Below are 11,974 nucleotides of genomic sequence, written 5' to 3' on the forward strand. Positions count from 1 at the left end.
AAAAAGTGACATTTGCCTGACTGGTCCTGTAAAGATGCATGACTGAGGCTGTTCAATTTAATTGTTAATTTCTAGTTCTCCGTTACTCCCAGACTAATTTTCCAGAAACAAATACATGCGTCCTATTCTGTGCTATATGGTAGAAAGTTTGGCAGCTTGGCAGTTAATACAAATGCAAACGTTTTACAAAATCATTAACGGTCGTCTGCAAATTTAGACATGACTCAACATCATGTGTGCTCAATTTATAAAAAAATATACATCTTACAAGAACTATAAGGAGGTAATTAAGTACCCGGAATAATGTTACTATGACACACAAGGAGGCACGTTTCATCTAAATCACACTTGGGATTCATATCTCTGTTGCAACAGGCTCACTCACCTGATGGTCTTCAGCAGGAAGAGTTTTCAGAGCCACAGTAAAGTCATGGCTGATCTTCCCTGCGCCGCAGATTCCCCACCTGGTTGCCATGTTGAATCAAGTGTCCTCAGCTGTCTCTGCCCTCACAAGGTAGCGCCACCGTAGTAGGTGTTCACTGTTACCAGATGGAGAGAGAGCACCAATTTGCCTTTTATATGGTCGGTCTTCTAGTAACGTCACACTAATAATGACTTGCACGTCCATTTAATATGTGAACAGCATGAATGCATGGATGCTTGGAAACCATTCCAGTCAAATTGATTTTATTTATTTAATATGGACAAGCTGATACAGCTAATATGTTTAAACATTAGCATAGCCATCTCTAACCTTTCAAAACTGTTGCACACATAAATTATATTGTTGTTTGGGAAAAAGTAAAGAATCATCTTTGAAAAGAATGTTCATTTCTTGTTTTTATTATATCAAATGTTGCTCCATAACCTAGCTGATGTGGGCTTAAGGCAACTTTTAGTGAAAATCTTCAACCCCGTTACAAAAACAGTGATTTTGTAACAAGGTTGAATGTTGGCATCTTGTTAACACCGGCACTGTAATGTCGTGGCGGCAACCCTCGAACACCTTCAGTGAGGGATGCTGTCAAGCTGAAGAAGGAGTCCTATCGGGCCTTTTTGGCCTGTGGGACTCCAGAAGCAGCTGATGGGTACCGGCAGGTGAAGCGTCATGCGACTCGGGTGGTCACTGAGGCAAAAACTCGGGAGTGGGAGGAGTTTGGAGAGGCCATGGAAAAAGACTGCTGCATGGCTTCGAGGCGATTCTGGTCCACCATCCGGCGTCTCAGGAGGGGGAAGCAGTGCAGCACCAACACTGTTTATAGTGGTGATGGTGTGCTGCTGCCCTCGACTTGGGATGTTGTGGGCCCTGTGGGCAGAATACTTCAAAGACCTCCTCAATCCCACCAACATGCCTTCTATTGAGGAAGCTGAGCCTGGGGACTCTGGGTTGGGCTCTCCAATCTCTGGGGACGAGGTCACCAAGGTGGTTGAGAAGCTCCTTGGTGGCAGGGCCCCAGGGGTGGATGAGATCCGCCCGGAGTTCCTTAAGGCTCTGGATGTTGCAAGGTTGTGTTGGCTGACGCGACTCTGCAACATCGCATGAACATCGGGGGCAGTTCCCCTGGATTGGCAGACTGGGGTGGTGGTCCCCCTGTTCAAAAAGGGGGACCGGAGGGTGTGTTCCAATTACAGAGGGGTCACACTCTTAAGCCTCCCTGATAAGGTCTATTCGGGGGTCCTGTGGATCATTATATAAGTGTTTTTAATACTTCCACATTTAAAAATTAAGTCTTTTATAGACTAAAATTATAATCTCAGTCAATTAGTGGATCATTCTTTTACCAAAAGAACTGAATGTGTGTTCATGAACATTTCAAAAACAGCTAGCAAAGGTAGATAAAATTTTGTGGGGGAAATAAAGGCTCTATATTCCATTCGTTTGTTTATTTCTTAAGTGTTTATGATTATTGGTTGTGATTATTCAGGCTGGAGAAATACTTTTGATACAAGCTCATGTATTATTTTTGTAATGTTTATTTTTTTTCTTGATTTTAGGGTGATTCTTTGAATTTGTGGTCTCAGGTTACTAAAAAACATGCCACAAAAAAATTGTGTTTTTAAACAACGCATCTATTGCATCGTTTTCTTGAACCTCCAAGAAAATGTGTCTCCCCACCTTATGCATGAAATCCCAAACATTAATACGAATTTCTTTGCTACTTTGGTTGCTTTAAATTCAACCTCTTAATGGGACAATTTCATTCTTCTGAGTAAAACTCTAACATAATTAAACTAATTCTTCCAGTTCCTTTGAGATCAACTGTCCCTTGATTAAAATAACTAATTGTAAGTATATTTTATTTGATTGTGAATCATAATAAGACCGATAAGTAGAGCATGGCAACTTGATATAAAAGGGCTTTTCATAAATCATGAAAATAGATTTTAAAATAAACATTAAGTCAGGCTTTTTAATGTTTTTGAATCCCTCTTTAAATTTTGCATATAGTCCAACAAATATTAGTCTAATATTTACTGTTATTCTAAAAAAATTATAACAATGTATCACGTTATGGGGTTGAACCCAGTGTAAAATTTGACCAGACTATAGCAGGGTTGAACAGTCTGGCTGGCTTAACAACATTCCAACATTCAACCCCATTACAAAATCACTGTTTTTGTAATGGGGTTGATGATTTTCACTAAAAGTTGCCTTATGTCCACATCAGCAAGGATAGTGGTTCCCAAACATTCTCTCCTGGACCCCCCATATGGATTACAAATGGGGACAGTTGGGGGATGGGGGGTCAACTTATTTTGGAGTGGCAAAATGAATCGCTGTAGCTGAACACAGACATCAGTAGCCTGCAGGCTACTTGTTAAATTTAAGGGACTGTATTATTTAGCTAGTCATATTTTAGCCGACATTACCTGCATCCAGCAGCTTTACTCAACTCAGTCGGTTAGTTTGGAGAAAAAACTGAAAAGTTCTTTGTGTTTTGCTGCCACGATTCTAACACAAACCTGAGCAGCTCTACAAAGCAGCAGCAGGTCTCCGTCGCTGCCGCACAGGTGTAGACCCAGCGCGAGCGTCTTAGCACTCATGTTGCGTTTGATGGAGGCTCGGAAAAACAGGTTACGACATGTTAACAACGGATTAAACAGTTTTAACTGCTAATAAAAGTGACAGAAGACACAGATATGGGAAGTGCGGAAGCCCCCACTGTATCAAATTGACAGAGGAATAACAGAGTTGGCCATTCTAAGGTAAAAACCCAGCTCATACAAACTGTGGGGCCCCCCCTTGGGGGCGCGGCCCACAGTTTGGGAACCTCTGGTTTAGCCAATCAGGACGCAGAACACAATGCAGTGTGGAAAAAAAAAATTGCACAAAAACATCCGCGAAGCAGCGAGACCATGAAAGGTGAACTGCGTTATAGCGAGGGTTATTATACAGTTTCTTGTATAGGCAAGAAACTTTTCTAACACTTAAATTTCTTTACCGTGTGAGAGGGAAGATAAATAAGTGATGTCACTTCCAGGGTACCGAGGAAATTTATAAAAAGGAGGGATTTGCATGCTGTTATGGGATTGAACAAATTTGGAGGGACATAATTAAAAAGTGCGATTTTATAAATAATTCATGTATTTTTCTCAGATTTCTTTTTAGGTTAAAGTATACCAAAGATGTTTATAATGGTACAAATAACAGTTACTGGGCATTATTTTTGACAAATTAATATTGGTCAGTGAGGACATGCTCATTTGGCTGACCTCTACACTTCAACAACCCATAACATTTTTAAAAACATTTGCATGTTGCATTACCAAGACACATGGATATTTCCATTTCTTGATTTTCTCCAAAAAAAAAAAAAAAAAAAAAAAAGTGGTTTGCATTATATGCAAATATTTGAAATAAACTTGTGGGACACAAAATGCACCGAATTTAGAGAATGACCCCGATTCTAATGAGTACATACAGAAAACAACCGTGTTATAGGCTGCCGGCTCAACATCTTCTCCCGCAGGACAACATGACAAAAGGAGGGGGAGGGGACCATGTCTCAACTTTCAAATAAGCAAAATAAAACTTTTTATACAACATAACTGACGAAAACAAACAAACAAACAACCGTGTTATAGGCTGCCCGCTCCAAGTCCTACACAAACAAAAATTAACAGATATATAAATAAACTGGATGCATTTTGATGAAAACAATACTCACCTCTCCCACAGGACAACAGGTCAAAAGGGGAGGGTCCGAGGGGCGCAAACAATTTAAAGACAATACCACAGAAGAAGAAATATAAAGGAGGGGCTTCCGCTCTTAAAGTAAAACAATGACTAATTTTTAGAGGCGTTTCAGTCAGGTAAGGAACAATAGAAATAACCAAAATACATTGTATAATTATAAGAGAAAGACAACTAGGTTACATAAAGACTCACGGTCATGTTCTGCAACCACCTGTTGCACGACCAATTTTTTTTTATTTTTTATTTAAGATCTGGTTGGTTCATTTACATTTTCCCTTAAACACCAATTTAAAGAAAACTGCATTTTTTTTAATAAATAACTTGCTGCCGATACAATTCATAACAAAATTGTAGTCTATAGTCTGCTTTTACACATTTTAACACATTCAAGGAGACGAACTCCTACCATATAGATATATGTTGCTGAACAAAACTTTAAAGATGGGATAAAGAAAAACAGATTTGCAATTTTTTTAGAACTTTGCTATAACATTTATTTCACAGATTGTCAAAGACTTTACATTTCATTGTTGACAGTGTTCAGTGAGTTTCAATAAATCTGTATACAAAGCTGGTGTGCAACATGTAAATATTAAACAGCTTCCTAACCCGTCTCATGTGGTTGAGAGAGGTCATCTTGAGTGGTTTATATTTCAAAAATAAGTTAATCAAAGGTGGAGATCAAGTAGTGTTTTCCTACAAAATATAAACACTTTTAATCACATGAAATGGACTATTCCGGAAATAACCAGAGTAAGTTGGTCTCCATTGTAAACTGGTTGTATTTTATCACAACACGAATAAGTCGAACTTTTACTGGCAGTCCTGGCTGTACACCACTCCCACCTGCCGGCGGATCTCATCCTCCATTTCAGCCAACAGCAGAGAGTCAGCATGAGGCATGACTGGACTCTCCTTCAGCCCTGCAAAGAGAAACATACTGATGAGTCGGCTGTCTACCGACACAAATGCTCTACAGAAGTTCAGAGATTAGAGGAACTTATGCAGTTGACTTAAATCTCGTTTTACAAGATGTCAATTGTTCACCTCTAGCCATGTTCAGTACAACCTTTTGTCAATACTTCCCATTTTTCACATACAATTTTTGATGTTTTTTGCTCTACCGTTTATTAATATTTGCTGAGCTACTTTATGCCTTTAGCTGTTGTTTACAAAGCAGTTAATGCAGGAAACTCATTGGTTTTTCTTGGAGCTGTTTGCCCCCAACAAAAATATCCACCACTATATTGAACAGTGATTTAACTCTGCTGAATCTTGTTTGCTTGCATTTATGAAACTGTTTTGACAGAAGCCATCCCCACAAATCACAACTTAGTTTTGATTACACAGAAACAGTAGGTTCAAGCACAACATTATCTTCCATGATAGTTCTGGAGGGCAGGAGGTTCTGCAGCTAATGGTACCAGACCTACAGAAGGCAAAATGCTGAAGTCTCATTACCCTTGAGCAGACACTGGCGGACCTCCCCTGCTTCGAAACGCTTCCCTGTGCTGTTGGTAAAGTTGAGAGGCAAGGAGGGTTCAGGTACTGGATATTGGGTCTCCTTCTTATTAACTACCAGTGAGGTGGGGCACCACATCGGTGAAGGTACCTGGAGCATGTGCATCGGATTAATGTCAAACCAGAGTTTGAAGACACTTCTAATTTCTCCTACATAAAAACACTCAAACTAAACATGCCATCCTTGGTAACTTACCTGGATTTTGCCTTTTGTCCCAACAATAATGGCATCATTGTGCAGCTGGACCCCAGTAAAGCAGGTGAACATTGCCATTCTGTTTTTAGAATACTTAAGAATGACAGCCAAAGTCTTGTTCACTCCTACAGGGATGAGAATATACAACACATTGTAGAGAAAAAATGTCAAATCTCAAAATGCAGCTACAAAAGCTGAAAATGAAAAGTTGTAAGCTAATTTAGAGTTTCTGTAAGGTCCATCAGGAGGTGAACATAGCTTAGGAACATTCTTATTAGATTACATTTCTAATTTGTAAGGTATAAAATGATCCATTTTCTAAGGCCTGATGTACTCATTTTAATTTATGATGGTTAATCTACATTTTCTTTATTTTAAAAGCATTTTTTTTACATTGGTAAGAAGCTCTGAAATGCCAGAAAACTGTGTGCAGAGAAAGGTTGTAAAAGATATGGAACTACACTAGGGAATTATTTACTGCAACAAAGCCAGAAAAATAAAGTTTATAGACAGCTCAAGATTCATTAATCCGACTTTTCCTATTAAAAACCATAAATGGTAGATTGGTTCTTACTTTTGTTTACTTACAGGGTGGAAAAGCATTTTTCTTTTTAGAATTTCACTAATCAAATCAGAGACAAGTAAATATTTTCTGATTTCAATACTTGACAAGTTGATCAGCAAGTCTCAAGTCAAAATTTTAAAAAGTAAGCAGCTTTTCTTTTCAATATTCATCCCAGGAGGAATCTGCACAAAATATAAAATCTTAACTCACTTGAGTGTAAAGTAGTATCTCACATAATGTCACAGCCTCTGAGGTTACATGAATGCCTCATCCTGTTAACTCCTTACCCGTCTCCAGGCAGACCCCGCTGGCTTGGATACTCTCCGGCTTCTCTCCGTTGTACACCATACTTATGAATTGAAGGCAATAGATGCCAAGATCTAGTAATGCTCCTCCACCAAGCTCCTTCTGATCTGATCTTGGCACACCATAGTCCGCACGGACCATTTTCACCTCCCCTATGTACTCCTGAGCCAGCAGATTTCTGATCTGCACAGAGGCTGGGAAAAAACGGGTCCACGCAGCCTGGAGAGAAAACATGTTTTAAAACTTTTGTGCAATAGTAAACCGTTTACAGAGAAATTATTTTTTTCTTCCTGGTTTGCTACAGGCTTACCTCCATGAGGAAGACGTCATTCTTTTCGGCAGAGTCCAGAATCTCTTTCACTTCCTTAGCATTCATGGCCAGTGGCTTCTCACACAGAACATTCTTTTTAGCATTTGTGAAAAGTTTACAGGCGTTCAGATGGTATGGGTGGATGACTCCAACATACACAACATCTGTACACAGGTCAAATATAATGCTGAATGATACTCTTCTTTCAGAAATAATAGTATGAAATATTGAGAAAATTAAAACTGGATAAAAGGAAACAATACTGAGGTAAAGTTTTGAAATGAAAAATAAACTGAAAAGCCTCTGGCAGAAGGACACTGACCTACATCTGGATCTCTGGCCAGCTCCTCATAGCTGCCATAAGCCTTAGAGATGTTGTGTTTTCTGGAAAACTCCTGAGCGTCCTCCAACAAACGAGCTGCAACAGCCACAACCTGTGAAGTCACAGATGATGCACATTAATTATAAATACTTTAGAGGTAAATTGTTATTTTCTTATTTGGTAAAGACATCCATTCCACTTTATTAAAAATCCTGCACCAGTAATCTGTTTTTAGCACTTTCACTCCTCCAGCAGAGGGCATCATTCATATAAACTCAATTTGTTTTGTAGTTGGAAAAAAGTGACATTTGTCTGACTGGTAAAAATGCAATGACTGAGGCTGTTCAATTGTTAATTTCCAGTTCTGTTACTCCCAGACTCATTTCCAGAAAAGGCTACATGCATCCTATTCTGTGCTTTATGGTAGATAGTTTGGTAGCTTGGCTGTTAATCAAAATGAAAACGTTTTACAAAATCGTTGACAGTCGTCTGCTTCACGATTCAACATCATGCGTGCTTAAGTAATAAAAAAAAAATCTTACAAAAAGTACCAGGAGGGAGATAAATACCTGGAAGAATGTTACTATGACACAAAGAGGCACGTTTCATCTAAATCACATGTGGGATTTATCTCTGTTGCAACAGGCGCACTCACCTGATGGTCTTCAGCAGGAAGAGTTTTCAGAGCCACAGTGAAGTCATGACTGATCTTCCCCGCGCTGCAGATTCCCCACCTGGTTGCCATGTTCCTCCAAAATGATTGTCAGGAACAGAAGCAGAGTAAGTTAGTCTCCATTGTAAACTTCTTGTATTTAATCACAGCATGAAAAAGTTGAACTTTTACTGGCAGTCCTGGCTGTACACCACGTCCACCTGCCGGCGGATCTCATCCCCCATTTCAGCCAACAGCAGAGTGTAGGCATGGGGCGTAACTGGACTCTCCTTCAGCCCTGCAAAGAGAAACATACTTGGTTGTGTGAATACTGACAAATGCTCCACAGTTCAGAGATTAGCTTATGCAGTTGACTTAAACCCTGTTTTACAAGATGTTAAATGTTCAACTTTTTAGTTTTGCCAATACCTCCTATTTTTCCTTTTTCCACATACACCCTCCTGCTGCATTGAACCACAAGTATCCCATATTTCATGAATATTCCTGAAGTGGCTTTTTTTAATATCAGCTACAGTATATGATGTTTGTAACAAACTACATGAGTTCACACAGATGCCTGAACTCATAGTTGTCATTATTGGACATGTACAACATCCAATAACAAAAATATTTATGTGGGTAAATCCAACAAATCTAAGGGTCTTCCGACCTGGGATTACTACAACCTTTACACTAATGTTTCCAATAAAAAAAAAAATAATGGAAATGTAAGTCTTCATCATTGCTGCTCTCCATCAGCATGCATCTGTAATACCAGTGTCATTGTATTGTTTATCATGAAAAATGTTTCATGATGAGATTTAGACTCCATTCAAAAACCGACAGTATCAGATAAGTCATTTTTGGTTTTTCTCTAATTTTTATCAATAAATATTAGCAGAGCTACTTGATGCCATTAGGTGGTGTTTACAAAGCAGTTAATCCAGGAAACTCATTGATTATTCTTGGAGCTGTTCACACCCAATAAAAATAAAGACGACTGTAGATGTTAGCTTCAGCACAAGTGCCAAGAAGGTTTGATTGGTGCATTTTAGTGCAGATATATTTGGCGTTTGAACTATTACAATAGATAGTTATACCTTCTTTTAAAGCAGAGCCCAGGAATTTGTGGATTTTTGCCATTTGTGGAGCATTTGGGTCACAAATCCCACAAATACTAAGAGTTCACTATATCACCAAGAGCTGTCTGGGTTGCAACAATTGTTAGCTACCCAAGTAACATGCCTTAGGCTCTCTGCTTGTATATTTCAGAACACTTTATACTCAATGAGGCATAAAATTGTTTTACAAGGTGAAGTGGTGAAACATGCTCCATTTTATTTTTAAAAAAATGCTGATCAATAGACTGGTAGATCTTCCAAACATAGCAAAATATTAAGAATTTTCATTATAAATTATGTATTTATGTACGATACACAGGGTGTCTGTATAGCCACCACAATATTGAACAGTGATTTAACTCTGCCGAATCTTGTCTGCTTGCGTTTATGAAACAGTTTGGACAGAAGCCATCCTCAAGACACAACTTGGTTCTGATTACACAGAAACAGTAGGTTCAAGCACAACATCATCTTCTGTGATGGTTCTGGAATCTTAGAGGTTCTACAGCTAATGGTACCAGACCTACAGAATGCAAAATGCTGATGTCTCATTACCCTTGAGCAGACATTGGCGGACCTCCTCTACTTCGTAACGCTTCCCTGTGCTGTAGGTAAAGTTGAGAGACAAGCAGCGTTCAGGTATCGGATACTCCGTCTCCTTCCTATCAACAATGATTGATGTGGGGCACCACATAGGAGAAAGGACCTGGAACATGTGGATCAGATTAATGTCAAATCAGAGTTTGAAGACACTTCTAATTTGTTCTACATAAAAACACTCGAACGACTAAACATACTCAATGGTCCTTTTGAATTATTGCCATGCCATCCTTTGTAACCTACCTGGATTTTGCCTTCCGTCCCAATAATAATGGCTTCACTGTGTAGCTCAACCCCAGCAGAGCAGGTAAACGTTGCCATTCTGTTCTTAGAATACCTAAGAATGACAGCCACAGTCTCATCCACTCCTACAGGGAGGAGAATATACAACAGTGTAGATAAAAGATGCTAAAACTCAAAATACAGCCACAAAAGCTTAAAATAAAGAGTTGTAAGCTAATTTAGAGTTTATACAAGGCCAATCAGGATGTGAAAATACCTTTGGGAGCATACCAATTAGATAAAATTTCTTTTGTCAGACTGTAAGGTATGAAATGATCCATTTTGTAAGTCTGAACTGATGTTTGTGATGGTTAATCTACATTTTAAAAGGACTTTTTACATTAATTTTCTGGCATTTCAGAGCTTTTATGAGCAGAGAAAAGTTGAAATGCATGCAACTACAGTAGGGAAATACTTACTGTAACAAAGCCAGAAAACTGATAGACAGCTCAAGGTTTTTGTGAAAACTGAAGATGCATCAATCCAAATTTTCCTATTAAAACCAAACACCTACGAAAAATGGTAGTTTGGTTCTTACTTTTGAAACATTCAACAGGGGGAAACGCATGTTTTAGAATTTGACTAATCAAATCAGATGTCCTGATTTCAATACTTGACAAGTTGATCAGCGAGTCTCAAGTCAAAATTTTAAAAAGTAAGCAGCTTTTCTTTTCAATATTCATCCAAGGAGGAATCAGCACACAATTATAAAAATCTTAACTGACTTGAGTATAAAGCATCTCACATAATGTCACTGATTTGGCACAGCCTCTGAGGTTACATGAATGCCTCATCCTGTTAACTCCTTACCCGTCTCCAGGCAGACGCCTCTAGCTTGGATACTCTCCGGCTTCTCTCCTTTGTATACCATACTTATGAATTGAAGGCAATAGATACCAAGTCCTAGTAATGCGCCTTCACTGAGGTCCTTCTGATCCGATCTAGACATGTGCAACAGTGGCAAACTATAGTCGGCACGGACCATCTTCACCTCCCCTATGTACTCCTGAGCCAGCAGATTTCTGATCTCCACAGAGGCCTGGAAGAAACGGGTCCACACAGCCTGGAGAGAAAACATGTTTTAAACTGTTCGTGTGCATTAGTACACAGAGAAATTATTTTTTTCTTCCTGGTTTGCTAACATGCTTACCTCCATGAGGAAGACGTTGTTCTTTTTGGCAGAGTCCAGAATCTCTTTCAGTTCCTTTGTGTTCATGGCCAGCGACTTCTCACACAGAACATTCTTTTTAGCATTTATGAAAAGTTTACAGGCGTTCAGATGGTACGGGGGGATGACTCCAACATGGACAATATCTGCACACAGGTCAAACAACACTGAATAGTGTCATTTTCAGAAATAACAGTATGAAAGATAAAGATAAAATTAAAATGGGATAAAACATTTAATATAAAGCAGGAGGTATTGTAAAGCTTCATAATTAAAAATAAACTGAAAAACCTCTGGCAGATGGACACTGACCCATGTCTGGATCTCTGGCCAGCTCCTCATAGCTGCCGTAAACTCGAGAGATGCTGTGTTTATTGGCAAACTCCTGAGCATCTTCTAATTTACGAGCTGCAACAGCCACAACCTGCAAGTACAACCACCTTCCTGAGGACCTCGGTACACATTGTTAAAGTATTAAACTCCAATGAAATCTGTGACATTTCGACATGACAGACAATATTTTCCAACTAAATGTTTTGTTACTTTAACAGCACCTTGCAACAGCACACTTGACCTCTAATTACAATAAATGTTGATCTATTTCATTGAGAACTTCTAGATTATTAACACAACATGGGGAATAAATATGCAGTGGATGCACTGCATATTTACAGTGTCTTAAATTTCAAATGACCGTCTTCCGTAAGATGATTTAAAAAAAAAAAAAAACTAG

The 11,974-nt window shown here is 38.9% G+C and overlaps 1 protein-coding gene across 6 annotated transcripts in view; it reads right to left on the reverse strand.

Moving 5' to 3' along the window:
- LOC103138111 (uncharacterized) overlaps positions 1 to 11,662 on the reverse strand; it is a 29,383-nt gene extending 17,721 nt beyond the window's left edge. For 3 of the 6 annotated variants that reach the window (XM_016671535.1, XM_016671534.1, XM_016671536.1), the window contains exons 1-14: positions 11,554 to 11,639; positions 11,224 to 11,408; positions 10,884 to 11,136; positions 10,035 to 10,159; positions 9,747 to 9,897; positions 8,263 to 8,368; positions 8,074 to 8,170; positions 7,419 to 7,530; positions 7,097 to 7,260; positions 6,768 to 7,005; positions 5,916 to 6,040; positions 5,660 to 5,810; positions 5,016 to 5,121; positions 1,330 to 1,333 (exon numbers count right to left, since the gene is read on the reverse strand). In XM_016671535.1, coding sequence (XP_016527021.1) covers positions 1,330 to 1,333; positions 5,016 to 5,121; positions 5,660 to 5,810; positions 5,916 to 6,040; positions 6,768 to 7,005; positions 7,097 to 7,260; positions 7,419 to 7,530; positions 8,074 to 8,170; positions 8,263 to 8,368; positions 9,747 to 9,897; positions 10,035 to 10,159; positions 10,884 to 11,136; positions 11,224 to 11,408; positions 11,554 to 11,557 — 1,821 coding nt within the window. In that variant the 5' untranslated portion in view covers positions 11,558 to 11,639. Of the gene's footprint in view, positions 1 to 385; positions 479 to 1,329; positions 1,334 to 5,015; positions 5,122 to 5,659; positions 5,811 to 5,915; positions 6,041 to 6,767; positions 7,006 to 7,096; positions 7,261 to 7,418; positions 7,531 to 8,073; positions 8,171 to 8,262; positions 8,369 to 9,746; positions 9,898 to 10,034; positions 10,160 to 10,883; positions 11,137 to 11,223; positions 11,409 to 11,553 lie in introns of all 6 variants that reach the window. The other 3 variants (XM_016671533.1, XM_016671538.1, XM_016671537.1) reach the window with 3 other exon arrangements.
- Positions 11,663 to 11,974: the final 312 nt, after the last annotated feature.

This window comes from Poecilia formosa, unplaced genomic scaffold (genome assembly GCF_000485575.1).
Source record: "Poecilia formosa unplaced genomic scaffold, Poecilia_formosa-5.1.2 Scaffold46, whole genome shotgun sequence".
Classification (NCBI taxonomy): Eukaryota; Metazoa; Chordata; class Actinopteri; order Cyprinodontiformes; family Poeciliidae; genus Poecilia; species Poecilia formosa.